General features: G+C 44.3%; 1 protein-coding gene and 1 long non-coding RNA gene across 3 annotated transcripts in view; one reads left to right on the plus strand and one right to left on the minus strand.

The window, feature by feature from the left end:
- Nucleotides 1–216: 216 nt before the first annotated feature.
- The window catches only part of SLC4A1AP (solute carrier family 4 member 1 adaptor protein), a 75640-nt gene continuing 48180 nt past the window's right edge, over nt 217–27676 (minus strand). The window contains exon 14 of the mRNA XM_027555778.1: nt 217–1651. Coding sequence (XP_027411579.1) covers nt 1641–1651 — 11 coding nt within the window. The 3' untranslated portion in view covers nt 217–1640. The remainder of the gene's footprint in view (nt 1652–27676) is intronic.
- Nucleotides 15922–26686, plus strand: LOC113901438. Of its 2 annotated transcripts, none has more exons than XR_003513441.1 (3): nt 15922–19901; nt 20230–20654; nt 23124–26686. It is a non-coding gene; the product is annotated as an uncharacterized LOC113901438 (long non-coding RNA). The 2 variants fall into 2 exon arrangements; XR_003513442.1 differs by having other exon boundaries at nt 20483–20654; nt 23124–24573.

Raw genomic sequence — 27676 nt, forward strand, 5'->3', positions numbered from 1 at the left:
TGTTGGGAAAGATTGAAGGCAGGAGAAGGGGGTGACAGATGAGATAGTTGGATGGCATCATTGACTCAATGGACGCAAGTTTGAGCAAACTCTGGGAGACAGTGAAGGATAGGGAAGCCTGGAGTGCTGCAGTCCATGGGGTGGCAGAGTCAGACAAGGCTGAGTGACTGAACAACAACAACAGAAGCTAGAGCTACACACAAATCCACATATACATTCTTTTTAAAAAATCACTTTATTGAGGTATGACTGACACACAAAAAGCTGAAGATACTTCGTGTACACAATTTGATGAGTTTGGAATACACACATATTCTTTATCTACGTGTAGTTCCACCAATGCTCAGTCCAAGAGAAGCCCAGCTTCCTGGGTTACTTGCAGCTGAGAAGTGCAGCCTCACTGAGCTTTAGCTGATGAAGGATCATCATCGGCTCCTGCTCTCTCTGGGACCTCGTTTAAGAACCACCTTTTTTGGTTTTTAACCCAAAGGCTGCCAGCAACACGTGATGTCCTGCAGTTTTTAGGCTTTTCCTGGACTCTGGAAACCTCATGATGAGTCTCTCTCTGAGCCTGACACTAATTTAACAGACACCTGTGCTATTTATCTGGCACCTGTGCCTCTGCTGAAGGCAATATCTTCTTTAACTGACTTCTAGAACTGCCCACATTCTCAGGGCCCTTCAGGATTTGAGAGCTCAGCCATGTTCTCCTGCTGACACCCAGGTCCTGAGAGATTAAAATTCTTCAATCCACCTTTCTGATTCAGGGGGGCTCTCCTTTTTTTTAGTTGCACTGAGTCTTAGTTGCAGTGTGTGGGCTTAGTTGCCCTGCGGTGGGACCGGGGCATCCTTGATCGAAGCCATGTCCCTTGCACTGGACGGCAGATTCTTAACCACTGGACCACTAGGGACATCCCTTAGGGCTCTACTCTTACAGTGCAATTACTCACCTTGAGTTTCTTATCATTATCTCAAAGGGGCAAGAGGCATTTTTCCTTCTTTTCAGCCTTCTGCACACAGGAGATTTGCCAGCTGCCGGTTAAATGCTGGGCCCCCGCAGGTACCAATGAGCACAACACATCCACAATCAGGTGTGCTCCTGGGAGAGCCATGAGGTCCACGTGAAACAGTAGGACAGGGCTTCACTGCGTTCATGGGGCTCCCCCATTTGGTCACCTAGCCCCTCGCTGGTGCACCTAGGAAGTTACCCTGACACATCACCCTTAACCCCTCCTCAGAAGGATGGGGAGTTACCAAGAGCCTGTGAACCAGGCAACCCCACAGAGGGGGACAGGAGACACATAGGAGCTCACAGCGGGGACAGGGACAGGAGATGTTCCTGTGAGCAAGAGCGTCTGGCACAGTCACAGTGAGGAAGCAGGCGACAGGAGAGGAATCAGGGGAGAGGCTCAGATGAGGAGCCTCGGGCAACCAGAGGGGGTCCAATCCAACATCATTAAACAGTTTCCTACCTTTTGCCTAATTAAGTTTCATGAGTCAACTCAAATGTTTGCTCCCATTTTCTGCCGCCAAAGAAGAAGATGACAGGAGGATAGCTGGCCCAAGGATCTGGAATTTGGGAATGATCAATTTCCAAGGACGGGGAAAAGTCTTGAAACATGAGCACACATACTCCATCTTCATCGCAGTCCTGCCATGGACAACACAGTGCAAAGGAGAGCTAAATAACAGCGCAAAGGGAAATCAGAGACGAGAGCATTTAGTCAACGTCCTCACTTTACAGATGTGAAAACTGAGACCCAGGGAGGTGCTCAAAATCACGGTCAGTAAGGTCAGTAATTGCAGAACCCGTGGGACTAGAACTCTGGCTCCTAACTCCCAGTCAACCTGTTTCCTTCCCCTTTACCCAGGGGCTAGGTTTCTATCACAGAAGCCATGACTATTCAGGGGTAAAAGTTTGCCTTGGAGCGCCCTCCTCTGGCTCTGGGCAGCCACTGGAGTAGCTCTGAGGATGTAGGCCTGGGTGCTTGGAGTTGAGTGTGGAACAGAATCACCTGCAGGTGGTTAAAGCATTGCTGGGCCCACCCTAGAAGTTTCTGATTCTGTAGGTCTGGGGTGGGGCCCAATGATGGGCGTGTCTAACCAGTTCTCAGGTGATGCTGATCCAAAGATTATTGAGAATCTCTGGTGTAGGCAGAGATCTTGCAGTAAGAATACCGGGGTTCAAGTTTCAGCTTTGCCATACACAGACTGTAACATTGAACATGACGTTGCTTAATCTCTTGGCATCTCAGTCTCGTCATCTTATGATGGCAACTATAATAACCACCCATCAGGTAAATGCATAAAATAAATAAATCAGATATAAAGTTACCTGAGGAGTGCTGTACTGATGCTGTGTGAATACATAGACTAACAGATATATGACCTCTGTCTGGAGAAATAGCATTGTGGGCCAAGAAATGGCCATGGTAACAGAAGTGTTCTCTTGCTCTCTCTCTCTTTTTTTTTAATGTTTATTTAATTTGGCTGCACCAGATCTTAGTTTGGCATGTAGGATCTGGTTCCCTGACCAGGGATTGAACCTATGCCCCCTGCATTGGGAGGACAGAGTCCCAACCACTGGACAACCAGGGAAGTCCCCAGAAGCATTCTCTTAATGCTACTCAAAATACCATGAATCTAGAAGAAATGGTGTTCATTCTAACACAAATGTTGCCTGAAGAATTATTAGCCTGGCACTGGTTTACCAAAGTAAATGACACGCTCCCTGCCCTAGAGGAGCCACTAGGAGGAAGATAAACATGCAAATCCCAATAATTACCGTACTGGGTGATGAGCCAGGGAAGGAACCCTATCCCTTGGAGCACAGAACAATCAACCCTGTGTAAGGAGTCAAGTAAGGCTTTGAAGAGGCAGTGAGTAGAGTCTTGAAGAATGAATAGGAGTTCTTTGAGAAGTGTCAGTGGGCACTTCAGACAGAGGAAACAATATGCAAAGTAGCCACAGAGATGTGAGCATGCATGGTGTGTCCAGGGAAATAGTGTAGTTCTATGTCGCTAGACCTCAGTGGGTCTGGGAAAAATAACAGAAGAGAGGTTTGGCCAGGAAGGCTGAGGCAAGATTTTGCAGAATCCTGATGCCAGGCTGAGGAGTTGGGACCTGATCCTGAGTCTGATGGGAACCTATTAGAAGACACCCACCTCCACCCTGGAAGAGTCCTTGGAAAAAATCCCTAATGAATCCCCAAGATGAAGATTTATGAGCCAAGGGCCTTCACCACCCTCCTCAGCTCCCCCAGTGCCTGCAAACCTCCTCTGCCAGGAAGCCAAGCCCAGAAATGCCTCCTGAGCTGGGTGGGGGCCCTTGGGAACCTGGAAGGCACGAGGAGCAATGGGGCAGCCTCCCACCTCTTACGTTCATCAGATAGGCCCCACTGTCCCAAAGGTTTCCTCATTCCCTCTCCCCTTGGGTGTGGAGTCATTGAGAGGACAACAGGCTGTTATCTCAAGCTAAGAAGTCTGGGAAGTGTAGGTGCCTTGGAATCAGGAGAATGAGTGCTCCCGGGCAGGTGGGCAGGCAGCCGCTGATTGCCATCCAGGAAAAGGTCTGTGGGTAGCAAGCCCCTTGCCTCACTGACCTGGCTGAGGTCCAGAGAGCTCGGGAGCTGAAAGGAGGCTGAGAGGTCCTGTATCCCAGGTGCCTCCTTTAAAGATGAAATAAACACTCAGTGGTCAGGTCAACTGCCCGTGACGGCTGTCTATCCCTCTGTCCCTACTTCTGACTCCAAGATGTAAAATCTGAGCCAAAGGGAATCTGGTACTTTCTGTGTCCTGACCTCCCTCCCTCCTCCTAAAGTCAATCCCAGGGCACCCACCCCTGGGATTTATCCACACTCCCCACCCACACCCACCCCGTCCCCCAGCCAAGCCCCTGACCCTTGTTAGACCCAGGCTTTTGCTTCCAAATGGGTAGATACTGAAATGTGTAGAAGAAAGTGGTCTCTACTATTTTTGAAAACTGCAATGGTGAAAAAGGGAACAAAGCGCTAGTCTAAACTGTGTGGGTTTGGGTTTTCATCCCAGTTCCTCTATCTCCTGTGGAGGGGGAAGCAAATTGCTCTTGTGGGAATAATCCTTTTTGTTTTTAGGCAAATATTTTAATAGGATTTGGGGTTATGCAGGGATAAAATGTAAACCTATTCTGGAAAAGAGACAATGCAATTCTGAACAACATGAAACTACAGGCTCTGCATCGTAATTGTAAAAGGTGGTTTTCTTATGGAATGAGTGGCATCTCGTCAGGGTTTATGGGGAGTTTTCTGAATGCTGCAGCCTGGCCTTAGCTGTGCTTTGGGGACTTGAGAGTGGGGCCTGTGTCTACAGTGGGAGAGAGCTGGATTGAGTGGGTGTTGGGCAGGGACGGCAGGTCTGTGTACAATTCCCAGATTTCTCACAAATTTGGAGGAGGGAACCCCAGCAAGATCGTGGCCACTGGCGCTGCTTCTCTTTTGTTTGGGGGTTGTGATTTGTTCCTCCCTCTGGCAGGGCTACAGAAAAATAACCAAGCTTCTTCTAAAATGACTACAAATCCAAGTGAAACTGACCCATCCACCCCTGAAACCCCTGCCACTGTCAGCCTCAAGCAGGAGCACCTCCATGACACCAGAACCTCACCCACTTTTCCACTCTGCTCTTTGATGAGGCCTAGTGTCTGATGGCAAAGAAGGCAATGGCTTGCCTGGAAAATCCATGGATGGAGGAGCCTAGTGGGCTGCAGTCCATGGGGTCACTAAGAGTCGGACAAGACTGAGAGACTTCACTTTCACTTTTCACTTTCATGCATTGGAGAAGGAAATGGCAACCCACTCCAGTGTTCTTGCCTGGAGAATCCCAGAGACGGGAAGCCTGGTGGGCTGCCATCTATGGGGTTGCACAGAGTCGGACACAACTGAAGCGACTTAGCAGCAGCAACAGCAGTGTCTGATGGAATGCGGCCAAAACCAACAGAACCTCTCAGTCCCTAAATATTGTTATTTTGAAAAATCTCTTTTTTACAAATACTTTACTTTGAAAAGGTAAAAAACTTTATTTTGAAAAAGTTATTCTAGGGAACTGGATCATCCTGGGATTAAGAGTGCGTGTCCTACCAGGCATATGGAACTGGGCTTGAGTCAGTAACCAAGGGAAGGAATCAGTGGGCATTAAGAGGTTACATGGGGACTTCGCTAGTGGTCCAGTGGTTAAGAATTTGCCTTGCAATGCAGAGGACACAGCTTCAATCCCTGGTCTGGGAACTAACATCCCACATTCCACATGCAGCAGAGCAATTAAGCCTGTCTATGCACCACAACTATAGAGCCCATGTGCCACAACGAAGATCCCACGTGCTACAACTATAAGACTGGATGCAGCCAAGTAAATAAACATTTTTTAAAAAATAACACCTATGAAGGTGCAAAATGATTCTTAAAAAATGGGGGGTAAAGGACTTCTGTCTTATATTAGTATAAAAATTATACTCCTCTATTAATAAGAAAACATTATAAATATATTATATTTATATTTTAACATACATATAGTATAAAATTTAAAACAATAATTTACAACAGAAAAATCTATGATAATATACAGTAATATGCTACTTTATAGAAAATATAAATAATACATAACATGTAAAAACCATAAATATTACCAATTACCTAACCCCCCCAAAATGAATCGATGTCAACACCTGGGATACTATCTTCAGATCTTCCTCTATGCATATAAACAAACAAACAAACAGATAACTAGATATATTGAACATCCACCCATGCTTATTTTATAATTCCAATGAAAAGAGAACATGTTATTTTCCAATAGTTCTATTAATAGCAATGGTCCCAGGACCAACTCTCATTGGCCCAGCTTGGATTCTAGACTCAAGGAACCCTGAATTTAGAACCCACAAAAGTCAATTTAACCTATAAGATACCTTACAATGAACTAAATATTTACTTTCTCAAGTTGTTATACTTTATGAAATAAATGAGACCGTGCATGTGGAAGATTTCTGCAAATATCAGTGATTACTAAAATCATTAATTATATGTATTATTAATATCATCACCACCCTTTCCACATCATCCTTCTTCCTCCCCACTTCTTGCTTTATCTAGTTTTCTGCTTTTTCCTCTTCCTACCAAGTCTCCATCATGTCTGGGTTAACCCGGCTGTGGCCGACTGGTAAGGAGACCACGTGCTATTTATAGCAGTGTTTCCTCAGGCAGTGTGGTGTGTGGTGATGTGGGAACACACCATTTAAGGGATACTTGTCTCTCTCATTGCAGCCCAAGTGGCTTCTGAGAACTTTGTCTACAGTGAGGAAGAATGTAGAGAACGTACTCCTCTCCTTGCAGCAAAGGCAAGCTCTGCCTTTTATACCACCTGGTCAACCATTTAGGCATAGATTTGGTAGAATAAGAGTTTGTTACTCGGGGATTGTCTGAAATGATGCATTCCTGTCAGCAGACCTACAGAAGGACATTTAGCTGGAGAGAGACTAGGAAAAACTCAGTCAACCCAAGCCTGGAGAGGACATCGGTGTAAGAATCGGCATTTTATTTTATTTTTTTATTATTATTTTTTTTTCATAAAGTTTTTTTTTTTTTTTACTTTACAATATTGTATTGGTTTTGCCATACATCATCATGAATGTGCCGTGGGTGTACACTTGTTCCCAATCTTGAACCCCCCTCCCACCTCCCTCCCCATACCATCCCTCTGGGTCATCCCAGTGCACCAGCCCCAAGCTTCCTGTATCCTGCATAGGACCTGGACTGGCGAACTGAAGACTGGCAGCAGATCAGGGACGATAAGGACTGAGTGCATAAAGTCCTTTATGGAATCTTGACATGTTAAATAAGTAGTTTGGGAATAATTAAATTCCTACCTTAAAAAGCAGGTGGTTGACAACACATGTACACTGGAATTGAATAATTAAGTAAATGAATGGCAGATGGTAAGAGCCAGGTTTCTTATTGTTGGAGTAGGTGTTTACAGACAAACAGGAGCAGGGTAGAATGATCCATGTGGTAATGACTTAGAGACATAAGTGGGAAATCATGTATAACTTGATATAATACAGATGGTTACATATGGAAATGTTTATAGATATATGTACACATACATAGGTTAGTATAGACACATCTATTTCCTTGCTATGTCAGCCTACAGGATCGAGAAGCAATGAAATCCCAGTAGCAACAAGCACACCTACTGCCCAGAACTTGGTTTCTAATACCATTTTTCAAAAAAAGGACTAGGTCATCTTGGAGAAATGGTTGATCTAGAACTGAGGCAGGAAATATACAGAATGATCCAGGAGCATCTTACAAAGCTCAAAACTCCACAATGATGGGGTTTGGAGTGGGTACATAACACAAAGGAATACAGAAGCCAATTGAAACAACTCCTAAGGGCTAAAGCTGTAACAATTTGAACAAGAAAATTAAGTATTATTGTATTATAACCCAAAGTATGAAATGAATATTCATGAGTGCACACTAATAGAAATAAAAAATTGAATAATTAGATAAATGAGGGAGAAAAGACGAACCTCCATATAGAAGAATTCCAAATAACTCGTGTATTATAGATACTCTGCCTTCAAGGAGATGGAGAAGTCATGCTGATATATGTGTTCTTGATATGATAACAGTGGTCTTCCTCTCCCCAGAATCCACACCCCAGTCAGATCATAAGAAAAACATTAGACAAATCCCAACTGAATGACATTCTATAAAATACCTAACTGTCAATCTGTTAAAGTCATCAAAAACAAGAAAATTCCAAGAAACTGTCACCGTCAAGAGGAGCCTAAGGAGACATGACAACTAGATAACATAGTATCCTGGATGTGAATCCTACAACAGAAAAGGGAAATTGGAGAAAAACTACAGAAAACTGAATAAAGACTGGACTCTGGCATTCATGGAGTCACAAAGAGTCGGACGCGGCTGAGAGACTGAACAACAATAACGGTGCACCCGCACTGGCTCACGAATCGTGACAAATGTGCCACACTAACGTAAGACGTTAGTAATAGAGGGAACTGGGTGAGGAGTAGATGAGAACTCTGTACCATCACTGTAATTTTTCTGTAAATCTAAAACTATTCTAAAACAAAAAGTTTATTTAAAAAAAAAAAGGTACCATACACCAAAATGTTAATATTGATTATTTCTGGATGGTAGGATCATACAAGTTTGCTTCAAATTTTCTACAAAGTATGTACTATTTATATAATCTGAAACCATTTTTTAAAGTAGGTATGAACTTCCAGTTAGAGATAACAAACTGATCATGTATCTTTATCTCCTCTTCCTCCACAGACTCCACAAAATTCTTTTTAAAGTATAGACTCATGAGAATACAGAGGGTGGAAATGAGGACATCAGTGGACAAGAGTGAGTTCAGTAATTTGGGGCTGGAAAGGACTTCCCTGCTGGCCCAGTGGCTAGAACTCTGCTATTCCAATGCACGGGGGCCCAGGTTTGATCCCTGGTCAGGGAATTAGATCCCATATGCCCTAACTAAAGATCTTGCAGCTGCAATGAAGACAGAATATCTTGTGTGCCACATGACACAGCCAAATAAATAAATGTTTTTTAAAAGAAAGAAAGTGGCTTGGAGAATGGTAACAGAGCTGCCAGAATAGAGAAAACTAAGACTTGAAGGACCTGGAGAAGAACTGATAGTCATTAGTGAGCAGACTCTCCCCACAGAGCCCAGAGAGGCAGGAGACTTAGAGGCACCAGGTTCTGCAAGACTCTAGGGAACTGGCTGGAAGAGATATATGATGAAATTACAACTCTAGATACCCTTCCATCACATGGTCAGGAACCATGCTCCTACCAGAGAGTGGAGGTTTCTCTAGAGAAATTGAATCAGAGCATCCCCAAATTCCAGGATTCCAGCAAGAAAAAAGGGCAGATGTCTGATTAAGTGTCAGTTCATATGATAATAGTAGGGCCCTCCACCAGACTCCTTCCCAGAAAGGAACTTTCAGGCATATGTCCCCTGGATAGAAGATTCACTGGAAAAAAATTTACCTGCCTCCGAGAGAAATCCTCCAAGTATTGGCTTTTCAGGGTTCCCCAATGAAATGGCCTGAGGATGAAGCCCACCAGTCAAATCCTTGCCCACACACACAGCTGTCAATCACACTGATCCTCACTGTTACACAGGACTAGACAGCCTGAAATCACCCGAAATCTACAGAAAGTATCCCCCATGAAAGAGAGAGACTAAAGCAAACAAACATTAAAATAAAAAAGGAACTCAGAAGAAATAGAGATAATTTAAGAAAATGATTTTTTGAATTTTAAAATTTTATGTATATATTTAATAGCCTCAGAGAGCTAAAAGAAGATGCACATCCATGAAAAAGAATGGTTGACTTGTTCAGCTGTGGCCGACTCTTTTGCGACCCCATGAACTGTAGCCTGCCAGGCTCCTCTGTCCATGGGATTTTCCTGGCAAAAATATTGGAATCGGTTGCCATTTCCTCCTCCAGGGGATCTTCCCCACCAAGGGATTGAACCCAAGTCTCCAGGTCTCCTGCACTGCAGACAGATCCTTTACCACTGAGCCACTGGGGAAGCCATGTTGTAAAAAAAGGAATAATCAGAGAATGAGCAAGAGCAATTAGGAATTTTAAATAGATAGCTAAAATTAAAAATTAAACAAAAGAGTAGGAAAATAAACTTGAAGATATCTCCTAGAAAGTAGAAGAGAAAGACAGATGAAAATTAGGAGAGAAAGAATATTAGAGGATTATTCAAGTTCTGACATCTGTATGCAGTTTCAGGAAAAGGAAAGCAAAGGATAGTAAATTATTTTAAAAATAATAACAATGTAAGAAAATTTCCCGTTAGTGAAAGAGAGAAATATCCAAACTGAAAATACCCACTGTATGTCCAGTAGAATGGAGGGAAAATACCAAGGAATAACTTGAATTTCAGAATGCCCAGATAAAAGAAATAACATCATAGCATCTAGAGAGAAAAATCACATCGTATGTGAAGGAGTAAAAAGCTGGGGCATCAGACATCTCAACAGTGGTACAAGATACTAGAGGATAGTAGTGTTGGGAACCCAAAGTTCTGAGAGAAAACTATTTTAATCTTAGAGTTCTATACTTACCCAAATAAAGGCTATGTGTTAAGTGTGGAATAAGGATATTTTCAGATATGTAAGAACTAAAAAATTTTACCTCCCACATACCTTTTCTTAGGAAGATAGTGAAGGGTGTGATTTAGTGAAATGCAAGATTAAGCCAAGAAGGAGGAACAAAGAAATACCAGAAAACAGAAGAACAATTCAAAGGAGAAGACTGATAAAAGGAAGTCCTAAGATGACATCTGAGGCCCAGGTATAGAGAAAAACCCATTCAAACTGAAGCAGGAAAACAGAGAATTTGAGGGGTGGGGCAGTGGAGAGAGAATAGTGATAGATTATTTCATATATTTATTTATTTGGGGGGAAAAACATTGTTAGATATTTAACAGATACATAAAGAACATTTTTTCATACTGTTCATGGGGTTCTCAAGGCAAGAATACTGAAGTGGTTTGCCATTCCCTTCTCCACTGGACAGTTTGAAAAGGCAAAAAGATAGGACACTGAAAGATGAACTCCCCAGGTCGGTAGGTGCCCAATATGCTACTGGAGATCAGTGGAGAAATAACTCCAGAAAGAATGAAGAGATGGAGCCAAAGCAAAAACAACACCCAGTTGTGGGTGTGACGGGTGATGGAAGTCCGATGCTGTAAAGAGCAATATTACATAGGAACCTGGAATGTTAGGTACATGAATCAAGGCAAATTTGAAGTGGTCAAACAGGAGATGGTAAGAGTGAACATCGACATTTTAGGAATCAGTGAATTAAAATGGACTGGAATGGGTGAATTTAACTCAGATGACCATTATATCTACTACGGTGGGCAAGACTCCCTTAGAAGAAATGGAGTAGTCATCATGGTCAACAAAAGAGTCTGAAATGCAGTACTTGGATGCAATCTCAAAAATGACAGAATGATCTCAGTTCGTTTCCTAGGCAAACCATTCAATATCATAGTAATCCAAGTCTATGCCCTGACCAGGAATGCGGAAGAAGCTGAAGTTGAATGGTTCTATGAAGACCTACAAGACCTTATAGAACTTAACACCCAAAAAAGATGTCCTTTTCATTATAGGGGACTGGAATGCAAAAGTAGGAAGTCAAGAAATACTTGGAGTAACAGGCACATTTGGCCTTGGAGTACAGAATGAAGCAGGGCAAAGGCTAATAGAGTTTTGTCAAGAGAACACATTGGTCATAGCAAACACCCTCTTCCAACAACACAAGAGAAGACTCCACACATGGACATCACCTCAATACTGAATCAGATTGATTATATTCTTTCCAGCCAAAGATGGAGAACCCCTATACAGTCAGCAAAAACAAGACAGGGAGCTGACTGTGGCTCAGATCATGAACTCCTTATTGCCAAATTCAGACTTGAAGAAAGAAGAAGAAAGTAGGGAAGAATTGAAGAAAGTAGGGATAACCACTAGACCATTCAAGTATGACCTAAATCAAATCCCTTATGATTATACAGTGGAAGTGACAAACAGATTCAAGGGATTAGATCTGATAGACAGAGTGCCTGAAGAACTACGGATTGAGGTTTGTAACATTGTACAGGAGGCAGGGATCAAGACCATCCCAAGAAAAAGAAATGCAAAATGGTTGTCTGAGGAGGTCTTACAAACAGCTGTGAAAAGAAGAGAAGCGAAAGGCAAAGGAGAAAAGGAAAGATATACCCATTTGAATGCAGAGTTCCAAAGAATAGCAAGGAGAGATAAGAAAGCCTTCCTTAGCAGTCAATGCAAAGATATAGAGAAAAACAATAGAATAGGAAAGACTAGAGATCCCCTCAAGAAAATGAGAAACACCAAGGGAACATTTCATGCAAAGATGAGCACAATAAAGGACAGAAATGGTATGGACCTAACAGAAGCAGAAGATATTAAGAAGAGGTGGCAAGAATACACAGAAGAACTACACAAAAAAGATCTTCATGACCCAGATAATCACAATGGTGTGATCACTTACCTAGAGCCAGACATCCTGGAATGAGAAGTCAAGTGGGGCTTAGGAAGCATCACTACAAACAAACTTAGTGGAGGTGATGAAATTTCAGTTGAGCTATTTCAAATCCTAAAAGATGATGCTGTGAAAGTACTGCACTCAATATGCCAGCAAATTTGGAAAACTCAGCAGTGGCCACAGGACTGGAAAAGGTCAGTTTTCATTCCAATCCCAAAGAAAGGCAATGCCAAAGAATGCTCAAACTACCACACAATTGCACTCATCTCACATGCTAGCAAAGTAATGCTCAAAATTCTCCAAGCCAGCCTTCAACAGTATGTGAACTGTAAACTTCCACATGTTCAAGCTGGATTTAGTAAAGGCAGAGGAACCAGAGATCAAATTGCCAACATCTGTTGGATCATAGAAAAAGCAAGAGAGTTCCAGAAAAACATCTACTTCTGCTTTATTGACTATGCCAAAGCCTTTGACTGTGTGGATCACAACAAACTGTGGAAAATTCTTCAAGAGATGGGAATACCAGACCACCTGACCTGCCTCCTGAGAAATCTGTATGCAGGTCAGGAAGCAACAGTTAGAACTGGACATGGAAAAGACTGGTTCCAAATTGGGAAAGGAGTACATCAAGGCTGTATATTGTCACCCTGCTTATTTAACTTACATGCAGAGTACATCATGAGAAATGCTGGGCTGGATGAAGCACAAGCTGGAATCAAGACTGCTGGGAGAAATATCAATAACCTCAGATATGCAGATGACACCACCTTTATGGCAGAAAGGGAAGAATTAAAGAACTTCTTGATGAAAGTGAAAGAGGAGAGTGAAAAAGTTGGCTTAAAAACTTCAGAAAACTGAGATCATAGCATCTGGTCCCATCACTTCATGGCAAATAGATGGGGAAACAATGGAAACAATGACAGACTTTATTTTCTTCGGCTCCAAAATCACTACAGATGGTGACTGCAGCCATGAAATTAAAAGACACTTGCTCCTTGGAAGAAAAGTTATGACCAACCTAGATAGCATATTAAAAAGCAGAGACATTATTTTGCCACCAAAGGTCCATCTAGTCAAAGCTATGGTTTTTCCAGTAGTCATGTATGGATGTGAGAGTTGGACTATAAAGAAAGCTGAGCGCAGAGGAATTGATGCTTTTGAACTGTGGTGTTGGAGAAGACTCTTGAGAGTTCCTTGGACTGCAAGGGGATCCAACCAGTCCATCCTAAAGGAAATCAGTCCTGAATATTCATTGGAAGGACTGATGCTGAAGCTGAAACTCCAATACTTTGGCCACCTAATGTGAAGAATTGACTCATTTGAAAAGACCCTGATGCTGGAAAAGATTGAAGGCAGGAGGAGAAGGGGATGACAGAGGATGAGATGGTTGGATGGCCTCACCGACTCAAATGGACATGAGTTTGAGCAAGCTCCAGGAGTTGGTGATGGACAGGGAGGCCTGGCGTGCTGCAATGTTTGGGGTCACAAATAGTTGGACATGACTGAGTGACTGAACTGAACTGAAATGAAAGAACATTTTGAACATAAGCAATAGCTATTATAAAGAAACTAAGCAAAATAAAAACTGTGACAAGTGTTAACTGCAAGAAAATCACAAAGTCAGAGGGGATATAATTATATAATACTATTTTTCAGCAGTAAATTATATTTACAAAATCATAAGATAAGCATTTGCAACAGGGGGGAAGGAGGCTCTGCTGCGTCCCAGGATGTGAGTCAAGTCCCAGTGTTGTATGGTTGTACAGTTTCACATTTGACTACTAATTTTTAAAATCATGTCTACACCTATATGGGAACATGAGAAAGGGGAAATATAAGAGAACTAACGCCTCAATTACCATGGAGAAAATCAACAGATACTATCTGTCAAGTCCATGCATATAAGGCAAAGCAAAGTCAAGACCTAACTGATTTAACTAGTAAAGATGTAATTAGCCACCTTGAGACTTAGACAATGTTTTACTCACATAGACAGCAAAGGAAGAAGCCAAAGGTGCCAGTTCCCTGTGCTCCTGGTCCCATACACCAGTCAAACAAACTGAAACAGAGGGGGTTGGATGACTGAAACATGAATTGTGGGGTGTGCATTAACTGTGGGGCCAATTCTAGACTGTGGCTAAGCAGTTTTACACCATCTGTAGCTCTATTCTGAGGTGTGACACTTGAGTGATTTAGAAAACAGAAGTAAGGACTGTTTTCTAGATCATAACCAGAAACATCAAAGAGATAAAAAGATGGGATAAGAAAGAAGTGACAAGAGTCTGATAGTAAGAATTCTGGAAGAAAGTGAAAAGGATGACAAAAAGTAATTTTTTTCAAAGAATATGTGAGAATTTTCCAGAAATGAGATAACAAATGAGATATCAAAAACATTATCAAGAGAATATCAAGAATAAATTTTAAAGTTTTGAAGTCAAGACAGAAAAAGAACTGATTACCTAAAGCCTGGGGGTGTGGAGGCAAGAATACTGGAGTGGGTAGCCATTCCCTTTTCCAGGGGATCTTCCCAACCCAGGGATCAATCCAGGGATCAAACTTGCAGACAGATTCTTTACCATCTGAGCAACGAGGGAAGCTCATTATGAGATGGCCCCTAGTAAATACTTTCAGTTGGATTTAAAAAGGGAGTATGCACAGCCTTCCACAGGAGCAGATCTGTAACAAAGTCACGAAAGAGAGGCAAGTCTCCAAAAGAATTATGGGTACAACATTGGAGACACAGAGTTGACTGAAATCAAACAGTTCTTTAAAAAAAAAAAAAAAGGCAAAGTTTTTGAGAAAATTGCATCACCAAAAGAACTACCAACCTGTACAAAAAGAAACTGTGACAGTTTAGGATATAAAATGTCCTTTGAGTCCACACCAGAGAGTGAGTGCCTCTCTAAATTTTGTTAATGAGATTTAAAGAATTGTTAGCACAGAAAAGCTGACTAATACTTTATGGAAATGTTCTAACGTAAGCAAAATAAAGAAAATAATATAATGATGCTCCCTATACCCATTATAGAAGCTTCAATAAGCAGCAGCATGTAAGGAACGTTATTTCAGCTCTATCCCCACTCACTCCTCCGTCTTTGTCTTAGATTATTTTGAAGCAAGTCCAAGATTCCTTATTATTTACGCTGTGAACATTTCAGTACACGTCCAGAACAGCTAAGGACTCTCTTTAAAAATAACCACAGTGTCGTTATCACACATTTTTTTTTTGCCTTGAACCTATTCTTTTTAAAAATGGTGGTTAAAAAAATATGTAACATAAAATTTACTGAGTCATTCTTAAGCATACATTTCAGTAGCGTCAAGTATTTTCACCTTATTATAAACAGATTTCCAGAACTTTTTCATCTCACAAAACTGAAATTCTATACCCATGAAGCAACAGCTAATCCCTGGTAACCACCAGTCTACTTACTGTCTCTATGAATTTGACTATTTTAATTACTTCATATAAGTGGAATCATACAGTGTATGTCCATTTGTGACTGGCTTACTTCACTTAGCTTAATGTTGTCAAGGTTTACCCATGCTGTGGCACTGTATATTCCACCTGTGTATATACCGCCTTTGTTTATTCATTCATCCGTCAGTGGATATTAGGGTTGCTTCCACTTCTTGGCTATTGTATCACACTGAAAATGTTTTTATCAAGTTTGTTTTTATCCAATTGTATTTGTTCTATATATCTTTTAAGTCTCTTTTAATTTGTAAGGTTCTTCCTTTTTTATTCTTCATATATACTTACATTATGTATATTAAATATTATATTTAGTATATGTTAAATATATTTAAAATTCTATTTCTCTATTATATCTATTGAATTGTATCTTTTTTTGAGAATTTCTGGATTTTGGTCTGGATTTTTATGATTGCCTCTTTGTGTATTCTTTACATCTTTTTCTGGACCCTGTATTTCCTGTGAACCAGTAACAAGATATAGAATTTTTATCTGATTCAGGTTCAGCTTTTGACCAGAATACTTAATAGACAGTGTTGTAGACTTTCATCAGGAGGCATATTATATCTGAATGCCTCTCTCTGTGACTTTATTGGCCATAGATATACCATGATTGATTCAATGACTCTCTTACTGACAGACAAAACAGAATAGAATTCAAGGTAAAAAGCATTATAAGGATAAAAGTGGGACATTTCATACTGATAAAAGGAACAATTTACCAAGAAGATGTGATAACTGGGAATCTGAATGGTTTCAACATCACAGTCTTAAAATATATAAAGCAAAATCCAAAAGAGTCACAGAGAGAATTTTACAAGTCCATAAAGATATTTTCTCGATTTGTATCATAAAATATGGTTAGCAATATCTCACCCAGGGTCTCAGAATGCTTTTAAGATGCAGCCGTTGCAGACTGACTTCCTACTTCTAGTCTTATCCATCCAATCCATTCTCCACACTGCAGCCAGACTGCTTTCTCCAGAGCACACACTGGACCATGCTTAGAATCCCGCAGTGACTCCACAGGTGCTAACAGGACTTTGCTGCTCTGGCTCCACGTGTGTCCTCAGCCACCTTTCGCACCACTCCTGCTTTCCCTGTCTTCCCACCAGTCATGCTGCACAGGTGTGCAGCTCCTCAGCATGAACCACGGTTTCTCCCGCCTTGGACTTCATGCTATTTCTTCTACCTGGACACTGCTCATCTGTCCTCTTCTTCTTCTCCCCGCTCTTTTTTCTTCTTCTTCAGGATAACTCCTTCTAATCACTTTGGGCTCAGCTCAGGCATGACCTTGTCCAGTGGTCTTTCTTGGCTCCTCCAGATGGGGTGTTCCCTTACCCCCACTGTTCCCTAACACAGAATGTATCAGCCTGCTAGCCTCAGGCCTTTTCTTTCTCTACTCTAGAGTGGAAGTTAATCCTGAAAGGCCAGGATTGTGGAGGTTTTTGGTTACTGTGTTCTCAATCCTTAGCACATGCCTGATATACAGAGAAGCTCAATAACTGTTTATTAAATAAATGAATAGTGGGCACAGGGAGGGATTATATTACCGGGGAAGAACAGAAGTCTTAAGATGGTCAAGAAACAATTCAGAATCAGATGGAGGAAAACTTCTTAAAGTCTGGCCTCTTAACCAGAGCTCTGGCCCTAAGGTCTCAGGGAACCATAAAGAGTTGCCTAAAACAGAGCTGCCCATGTCTCTCACATGCGAAGGAAAAAAAAAAAAAAAAAGATGATTTTTGGAAGTCTTATAAGCAAAGCAGTGCAAATGGGAGCTTCTTGGAGTTCTTCATCTAGGAGAGTCAGTGAGCTGGGTGGTCAAAAGCATGTAGGATGGTGGGAGGTAAGTGTGTTCCTAACATTAGCCCTGTCCTCCCAGGTTTCTTCCCCCCAAAATCCACGCTCAGTATGTGCTCAGGTGACCCTGGAAAGGAGCCTGCCTTCCCCACCCCTCTCCACTATGCCCTGCAGGGTGAAAGCGGGTTTTCTGGATCGGAAAACTCCATCCTGGGATGGGGGAGGATACTGGGGGGAGGGGACAATGCAGAAGGGCAGGGGGATAACAGATGAGGCTAAATTAATTTTGGAAACCATTAAATCTTTGAAACGAGAGCGTGTTTTCAGCAGGGACAGTGAATCACTGTGATTTGCAGAAACAGGCACAAAGCAATTAGCCATCTGGATGCTGTGGCTTCCAGTCCCCCCAGCGGAAACTTCAAGTGAGCGGAAGGCTGGTCATTACCCAGTCCAGACCCAGCTCTCCAGTCCCCACAGATAAGTCTGTGCCTCCAGCCAGCTCGGAGCCCAGAGGCCTAGGACAAAGGGCAACTTGGCAAAAGTCACAGAAAAAAATGGGCAGGAAATGCAATACCAGCCACAGGGAGCCAGCACTACTTCCTTCTTCCTGTGAGCTCCCCTCAAAATCCATCCTGACAGAGTGAGTTAGTTCATCCACTCAATACGCATTTGTTAGTCACCTACTATCTCCCAGGCTTTGTGTTAGCACATAGATTACATCAAGACACACACATGAGTTCCGTGGGTGGCACAGTTTCAAGGGGATCCATGGTAGTCCGTGTGAACAATACTCCCGGAAGTTATAGAGCAGAGGAGCCTTGCTGGGAGAGAGTAGCATCTTTTTTTAATTAAACAAAACAAAAAACCACCCATTATAAAGAAACTGTTATCTTTTTTAGTCAATGAGGAAATAAAAGCTGAAAGAGAAGGCATAAACTTGCTCAAGGTAAGTTGCATGATTAAGAATGGAACTCAGAATCCCGTGCCTGTTCCTAGATGAGCCTTATTTGCCAATTGCTACTCTATCTGACTCATCAAGTTGTGAGAACCAAATACTATACGTGGATGTGAATGGATTTATAGAGTGCCATACACAGTGGAGCTATTTTTATAAGGCAGTTACCCTTCCTCCTCTGACGCCCTGCCATCCTCAGGCACTGCTCCTCCATTCATTCCCAAAAACTGCCAGGAACACTGGACAAACCCTTCCAGGAAAAGGGTCAGCAAGCCTCTCCAGAAGGAAGGAACACGTACAACCGACCAGGAAAAGGGCTTCTGCTCAGGGAAGCTTGACTGGTCTGAACTGTGCCGTGATTCGCAACCAGCAATGGTTCTGGCCTGCACCATGTGTGGTAAAAAGGCCAATGGAGCAAGATCCTGCCATAGGAGACAGCTTCCAGCAAAGGGAGAGAAGCCAGGAAGGGAGACACCACCCAGACTGACCAGAGGTGCCCGGGTCCTCTTGCCTGTCTGAGAGGAGGTGGGACCAATGACCAGCCACTTCCTGCTGCATGTGTGGGTAAAGAGTTGCCTCTCCAGTGCCTCAGCTAAGCGCTACTTCACCCAGCTCAGGACTCTGCTGAGGCCTCGGAGGCCCCAGACCTGGACAATCAGAGGGTTTTCATTTTCTGTTTGCATCTGCAGTCCTCCCAGCTGCTGCTGGGAGTACCAGCCTTCTGACCAGGGAAAAGTTGAGGGGCATGCAGAGAGCCCAGATCTGGAGGAGATTACCTGGATGAGAAGCCCAGTTCTGCCTGTCCCTGGCCAGGACCTTGGGCGAGGCTACCGACCTCTCCCCTCGCTTTCTTCACGTTTAAAATGGGGTTAATGCTTCTGGCCTCAGCAGGATGGTGGTGAGGCCTGAATGAGATCACAGGTGCCCTTGGGGAATAAGCAGGTAATGGAACTAGTGAAGAGAGTTTCCGCAATAAAGTTTTCTGATTTATAATGGCTGCCAACGTGAAAGGCAGGCTCAGGGTTGCCAAATCTTTCTAATTGTCAAGAAAAATCAGAAGTCTGGATTTTTATGTGAACTTGTTCAATTGTCAACAGCTAGTGAGGGTAGAACACAGCATACCTGCTGGTGATCAGTGCATGAACTCAGGTGATGTCCACTTGCCTGCTGGCCTCTGGGCTCACTCTGTATTTCCTTCCTCCTCTCCCTGCTCTGCTTCTGGTTGGCTCCCTAAGGCACCACCCTCCCCAGGTGGTTACAGTTACCACACTGTAAACTGAGCTGGGGTTGGCTCAGCGCTGGCTGTGGCCTGAACCCAAGGCCCTGGAGCTGAGCGGACCCATGTTCTCAACAGAAGCAGGCCCAGTCCCAGACAGCCACCTGGAGGGCCCACCAAGCTTCTTCCCCGGGAGGGTGAGGTCAAGGTGAGGAACATGGATCTTCAGCCACAAAATGAAGGAAGGAATGAACGAACAAACAAGCCACTACTGCCTAAGGCAGAACTTTTCTGGGCAGCTGAGGGGCAGGATCAAAGACTCTGCAGCCCTCAGTCCTGTTGATGGAGCTCCTGCAAAGGTAGGCGGGGCCTTGCGCTGGGAGTCCTTGAGGAACACACAGGCTCAGGGCCAAGTGAAGCCAGCCGCCTTCCAGCCCCCCATCTCCACTTTCAGCCTCTGATTAGAATCAGGCTGCAGCCTCCTCCCCGAGAGCCTTCCAGAGAACCGGGCTGGGACCTCCGGAAGCTGGAGTGCAGGGCGTGGGGGAGGGAGGGGTGAAGGGGTGGGTTCTTGCATCAAAGTCCTTCCCAGAAAGGGGCAGCTCCTTCCTAGCACTGGGCCTGCTGGTCTCCCCCCACCCGCCCTTTCCCGGACATCCCGACGTCTCTCTCTGCTGCCTTTCCCAGGCGGGGCCGGGCTGGTGGAGCCCTCAGTGAAGCCACAACGGGAAGCACTTGGCCTCGAGACACACCCTCGTGTTCTCTCTTGGCTGTTCCTGGGAAAGGGTGACGGACAAGCCCCCACAGAGCCTCTGTCGTTCTCGGGGCACTTCCCAGTAAATCCGCCAAGTGGGGAAGCTGGCAGCCCAGGTTCCTCCTCTGGCTTCCCCTGAGCCCCTCACCGGAGGTTGTGCCTGGCCCGGGCTCCTCCTCTCTGCAGCTGCGGGACCTGACCTCGGTGCCCACCAAACGGACCATACAAGCTCAGCCAGCCAGACAGCAGATAAATCGGAACTGAGGAGCATTTCACAAAGCCACTAAAGGATAAACAAAGGCTGAGAAACTATTCCAAACTGGAAGAGAATATGACAACTAAATGCAATGCGTGCAAGGTACTTAACCTCTCTGAACTCTGATTTCTCACAATGGATCCTTGTGAGGATTAAATGAATTTACAGTCCATGTAACATGCTTAGAGCAATGTCTGACACAGAGTACACACTAAGTATTACTATTTTTTACCTATCATTACGTCAACCCTCTCTTTTAGCAAGTGAACCTCCAGTTATTTAACTCCAATAATAATATAGGGCTTCCCAGGTGGTACAGTAGTAAAGAGGCCGCCTGCCAATGCAGGAGACTCGAGACGTGGGTTCTATCCCTGGGCTGGGAAGATCCCCTGGAGGAGGAAAGATCCGTATTCTTGCCTGTGAAATCTCATGGACAGAAGAGTCTGGTGGGTTACAGTCCATGGGGTCACAAAGAGTTGGGCATGATTTACAGACTAAACAACAACAAATATAGAGCAAGGTGGGATGCCCAGGGCTCCAGGGATCACAGAAGCAGGCTGACTGCCAGAGTTGGAGCCATGAGCCCCTTCCAGCCAAGCCCTGGGAGTGGGAAGCAGTCAAATAAAGGCGCCTCCTTACTTCCGGGAGTCCTCACTCATGTCTGATTCCCTTCTATCAGGAAGTCATCCCCCAGGGGCCTGGGGCTGTGCCCACACAGCTGTCTCCTCCCTTGCAGGGAAAGCTGTGATGGGAACACTTTTCTCTAGGGAGGAAATGGGCAGGGACTGACATTTGTGTCCCACCAGTATGCAAATCATCTTGTGAGACAAGTGATTTTGCAGGAAAACACATCCTGTTCCCTCTATCACGTTTCCTTTGACGTCTGGGGGAACCTGTTGGGGTGGTCAGGGTCAGAGAGACTGTTCTGGGAGCTCCTGATCACCAGCCCGTATACCCCAGGAGCCAGAGGGCTGGTGAAAGCCAGAGCCTGTAGGCTGGACACCCTGGTCTTGGCAGCTGAAAAGGGAACTGGCCTACATCCCCTCTCTAGCCTGGTTCCTCCAGCCAACAGGGAAGAGAGAGGAGCCCAGTGGAGCAGTGTCTGCGGAGCCAGTCACCTGGCTTCCAGGGCTGACTCAGCCCATAATCCACTATGGACAAGTCATTTCTGTCTCTAGGTCTTAGTTTCCTGATCTATAAAGTGAGACAGTTAGATCAGTTGTTTGCAACTTGGGGAACATAGATCCTTAAATGATAAATGGGCCTCAGGAGGTTGGTGCTGCCCACAGTTGCATGCACATGTCTATGCATGTGCATATTTTTCTGGGGAAGTGTGCAAAGCTGTCATCAGTTAATGGTGAGGGGAGAAGTCTGATAATCAGACAAAAGGTTTGGTGATCTCTGTGGTCCCTTGAGCTGACTGCTAGGTAAATGGAAGCTTCTTGAGGGCAAGGATGTGACTTATAACAACAGCATAACATGGCATCTGACACCCAGGAGATGCTCATTAAATATTTCCAATGAATGAATGAAATGCTGGGTAAAGATGACAGCAAAGGAGGGAGGTGTTCACCAGGGTGTAATCCCAGCTGTGTGAGTTGAGGTGGCCAGCGATGACGAGGCTGGGGAGGGGACAAGGTGGTGGGAAACGAAAGAAATGTATCTGAAAACCCACCCTAGACTGTGCACAGTCCGTGGGCTATCTGGCTTGGGTTTCTCATCTCTACCAGACATACGCATCTCTAGCTCCTCTTGGTTCCTTAGGGAAAACTGAGCCAAGCTAGACTCAACCCAACGTACAGCAACTAAATCGGTTTGGTTGCCACAATTAAAATTCTCAAGTTTCTCCAACCAGAAGAATCCATAGAACCTAAAGAGTGTAGACTCCCTGCCTGATCTCTGAGGGTCACTAGAGCACCTGCAGGAGTGAGAGTAAGGCAGTGAGTGAGTGCTAAGTCACTTCAGTTGGGTCCAATTCTTTGTGACCCTGTGGACTATAGCCCACCAGGCTTCTCGGTCCATGGCATTCTCCAGGCAAGAATACTGGAGGGGGTTGCCATCATTCCCTTCTCCAGAGGGTCTTCCCAACCCAGGGATCAAATTCGGGTCAGCAAACAGGGGCAAGCCAACTCCTCATCTGGGACACCACCAGCTTTGCCATTTCAGCCTCCACCCTCGTGGCCCCACTGGGACCCCTGGCTGAACTCCTTCACCTTGTAGCATCTTTATGCTTTCTTTCTCCACTCACACCTTCTCCTTTGCCTACAACTATACACTGGTTTCTACGTTGGCCTCTCCTGGCCTTAATTAAAATGCCTTCACAAGTTTTTTTATGGCCTGGTAAAATGCTTGTGATTTGGTGTTATGTGAGGAAAAAAAGAGAGAGAGATACAAATTGTGTATCTACAGTAAAGCCTCACCCCCCTAAAATAAACTAATATTAATAGGAATATGGATGCTGTATACATTACAATGTTATATGATTTATATATTAATGTATATGTCTAATATTATAATACTTCAGTGCTGTGTCTTAAGACCATATTATTTCTCCCCTATTTCTCCATTCAGGAAGTGCGCTTAAGTGAGAGGCATGCTGGGAACTCAACAGCTTGCCTGGCAGGGAAGACTATAAACAGGAAAACCACATGGCCTGGAACACCGAGGTTCTGGGCAGGCATGCTCTGGAGCTGGCTAAAGGAAGCTCATTCTGCCATCGTGCTCTTGGGAGGCCAGTCCTGGGAAGAAAGGTTCCAGCTGGTTGCACCCTTCCAGGGAGGACCTCAGCCCACAGGGAGTAGAGAGGTGGGGTGGGCGCAGGACCCAGCAGGATCCAGTTATCTTGCAGAGGGGGTGACAATGGCTAGAGTCAGGTCTGGGGCTCAGAATTGAGGCTTCCATGCCTGTAAGACCAGGGGCAGAACGGTTGTTCTCTGGGGCAGAGGCAAGCATCCAGCAGCAAGATAGGAAGGAGGAAGGGGTCTCCAGTTGTCCTGGGGCTCACCTCGTAGGCTAGATACAGCTGGGAAAGTTTTTGAGGAAGAACTGGACGTCATATCCCTCTTTCTCCTCTGCAGGCTGACTTCTAGCCTCACCTGTTTTCTGGGACCATTCTCTTTCCAAAGCCCCATAGGCATCCTTCCAACAGCACCAGTGTTAACATTGCAGGGGTAGGGGAAGGCCTTCCTAGAAGCTTTTGTACCCTTGGTTTTCTTGACCTCTAGCTGTCTGTCATTGTTCCTTTGAGACCACTCCTTCTTTTCCTTGGTACCCTTTACAAACCCTTCCCTCCCTGCTGGGGTTACCCCCCAAGATTCAATCCTTGGGACTCTGCTCTTCTTTCTTCAGGGGCCTCTCTTCGAAAACCACACCCTCATTATGGTTGTGGCTGATGCCTCCATGTTTACAATGGATAGTGAAGGAACATGGTCACGGCGTCATGGAGAGACTGTTTAGGAGATCCTCGTCACTTTGCAGAGGAGGAAAGGATCTAGATGAGTTAGGTGACTCCCCCCCAAGGGTCTCCCATCCTGGGTGACCTGGGCCTTTTTGCCACCTTCTCTTCTACTGTGTCTCCATCTCCCATAGCTGAACTGTGAGGTATTACACCAGCTAAAGGAGCATTTACAAACTCTCAGTAGCCTGGAAAGAAATCACCACTTAGTCATGAGTGGGTGTGAGCAACTGGGTTGAAGACATTCCCCCTGCCCAACCCCACACCTAGTCCACATCATCGTCAAACTGTCCCAGCCTGTGTCACGACCACTCCCTGGCCTTAGGAGAAGTCCCAAGCTGGTGGTTTGTCTTCCCTTTCCTTTGTTCTTCTGCCCTTGCTGAGAGCATTGGGAGGAGCTGCCTTTGCAGCTGTCCATTTGTAGATTACTATGAAAATAACCATAGACTATGGTAGTGTTGTCTCCATTCTACAAATATCTATTATACCAAGCAATGCTTTGGCCACCTGATGCAAAGAGCCAACTCATTGGAAAAGACCCTGATGCTGGGAAAGATTGAAGGCAGAAGGAGAAGGGAGCAACAGAGGATGAGATGGCTGGATGGCACCATCGACTCAATGGACATGAGTTTGAACAAACTCCAGGAGCTAATGAAGGACAAGGAAGCCTGGCGTACTGCAGTTCATAGGGTCGCAAACAGTCAGACACAACTAAGCAACTGAACAATAACAACTGTATTCCCAGAACTTCCATGGGTGAACTTTCAGTGAGCAGAACAAATCCTTATCCTATATTGTCATAGAAATATACCAGATGAAGCATTTCAGCCTTGGATGACACCTACATAAATCCACAACAATGCTGGCTCAAAAGCTTTCACTATAGGGACTTATCATGTTGCCTGTCTAGAACAACACCTCCCTCCTTTAGGGGAACTCCTCTTTCACCATTCCAACATGTAATTATGGAAAGAGCTGCCAATCAAATGTATTGCCCAGGTTCACAGAGGTGAGTGTGTAACCCAGTTGGGGCCAGTCATAGAACCCTAGGAGCTCCTTGGCTACAGAGCTTGGTCTAGAAATAGTCACATGACCAAAGTTAAACCAATCAGAATGCTTCCGTAGCTTTTTCATTTTGAGCTTTAAAAATTAAGTCTAAATACATAATTTGTTATCATTGAAAAAATTCAAGCCTGCTAGTCTCCTGTGACCGCCCCCCCAACCCCTAATCTTAGTCCCTCACCAGAACTTTCTCTATGCATTTGGGCACATTTAGAAATATGTTATAAACATACACACAGACATACCTTCAAACTTTTGTTTTTGTTTATACTTAAGTGACACCATATTGTATGTATCATTCTGCAAATTACTTTCTTCATTTACCAAGATATCTTAGGGGTTTATGTCAGTGTATATTTCACTCTTTTTAAGTTTCCATGTTTTCAGAGTATAAAAGATACTATAAAGATGGACCTTTAAGTTATTCCTAATTTTGTGCTACAAACAGCACTTCAGATAACACCCTTGCCTATATTCCCTTATGTACACGTGTGAGAGTTACTGGTCAGGGTTTTGAGAAGTGGCATCATCAGAGTAATAATATTCATTTGTTTTTATAGTTTGCAAATTGTTTTTCTTTTTTTTCCCTTTGGCTGCATTGGTAGCTCTGTTGGTAAAGAATCTGCCTGTAATGCAGGAGACCCTGGTTTGATTCCTGGGTCAGGAAGATCCCCTGGAGAAGGGAAGGGCTACCCACTCCAGTATTCTTGCCTGAAAAATTCCATGGATAGAGAAGCCTGGCAGGCCCCTGTCCATAGGGTCACAAAGAGTTGGACTTGGACTCGACTGAGGAACTTTCACTTTCAAGGCATGCGAACTTCCCCAACCAGGAACTGAACCCACGCCCCCTGCAGTGGAAGCAGAGTCTTAACCAGTGGACCACCAGGGAAGCCCTTTAAAATCACAATAGAGGGAATTCCTTGGTGTTTCAGTGGTTCAGACTCTGCACTTTCACTGCCCCCGACCCCATAACCCAGCGTATGGGTTTGATCCCTGTAAGGAAATGGCAACCCACTCCAGTGTTCTTGCCTGAAGAATCCCAGGGACAGGGGAGCCTGGTGGGCTGCCGTCTATGGGGTCGCACAGAGTCGGACACGACTGATGCAACTTAGCAGCAGCAGCAGCAGCAGGGAACTAATATTCCGCAAGTCACACAGCAAGGCCAAAAAAAAAAAAAAAAGAATAGAGTCAACTGTCCCTCTAAAGTGGCTGGGACAAGTTACACCCCCTCCAGCAGTATATCAGAGCATTAGCGTCTCTATTTTCCCCGTTCTTCACCAATAGTTGAGAGTATCAGAGTTGAACATTTTTGAAATCTGACGACTGAAAAATGGTATGTTGCTGTTTGCCAAGATGTCTCAGGGGTTTGTGTCAGTGCTGGCACTGGTGGGAGGAGTTCTCTCTACTCTGGCACAGCCCTGAGAGCTTCAGGGAACCAACACCCAAAAGAGGAGGGTGAGTCCTGAGGGCGTCCATGAACCCAATTGTTCCCTCTGCTGTCTCCACAGTCAGCTTAAGTGAACTAATGCCTCCTCCTTTGGGGCCCAAGCTAATTACAGCTGTGTTTCTATTACTTTGAGCCAAAAGATCAAACTCCTCATTAAAAAGTATAGATGGCCATCGTGTCTGTTATTTTTGTCACTGAGTTCACAAAGCTTACACTAATTCTCTTGTCTCTCTCAATGTTCCTTTTTTCTTTTCTCTTCTTTTCCATTCCTTTCCTCTCTCCTTGCTCTCCTCATTCACACATCTCTTGCCCTAGGCACCATATTCAGGTATCCAGATCTCACAGGAAGGTCCTTTCCAGGAAGGGTAGGGTAGAGCAGCTACCCTATCTGGGAACAGCAGATGTAGAGTATTTGCCTGACTGGTTGGAGTCTTTGCAGAGTGAAAACCGACATACTCAGAACCCAGTTTCTCTGCTTTAGCCTTGTCAGAGATGGCCAAAATCAACGTTAATGGAAGGGCCTACATCTCTGTTTTAAGGGAGAAAGTAAAAAAATAAGAAAGGAAGAGAAAGAGCAAGAAAGAAAGACACAGTAAAAGGATCAGCTCTCCCTCTTTGGTTTAATTAACATACCCCCCAACAGTGAGTGAAAACTCATTTTGTTAAAAAATCTACATAGTGGTTGCATTAGAGACAGATACAGCATAAACACATAAACACAGGCTGTCAATGTTCTTTTGATGGTAGTATGTGTTTATTGTTTTGTTTTATTAACAAAAGTGTGAGAATAAGATGCTAAATCACATCTGATTCGGACTAGAGGGGCACAGCTCAAGCCTTCCTCCTGTAAACACGCTGGGCTTGCTCTTCTGCTGGCTGACCCAACCACTGAGAGCAAGCCGCTGTCAAGTGTGTTTCTCGTTGACATGACCTACGGTGCCGGAGGGTTCTGAGAACAATTCTTTTCAGATACAAGGTCATTTCACCCTGGAATAATTCTGAGAAGCAGAAATGGAATAGGGACAGCATCCCCATGTCAGAAAGTAGGGACCTTGCAGAAAGAGACTGTGTCCTTTGAGACCAAACAGTGACAGCAGAATGACTCAAAAGCCCTCCCTCCCAAGAGTGGACATCTGAGAGAAAACTGCCGGAGAAAGCCTG

Source organism: Bos indicus x Bos taurus, chromosome 11 (genome assembly GCF_003369695.1).
Source record: "Bos indicus x Bos taurus breed Angus x Brahman F1 hybrid chromosome 11, Bos_hybrid_MaternalHap_v2.0, whole genome shotgun sequence".
NCBI classification, from domain to species: domain Eukaryota; kingdom Metazoa; phylum Chordata; class Mammalia; order Artiodactyla; family Bovidae; genus Bos; species Bos indicus x Bos taurus.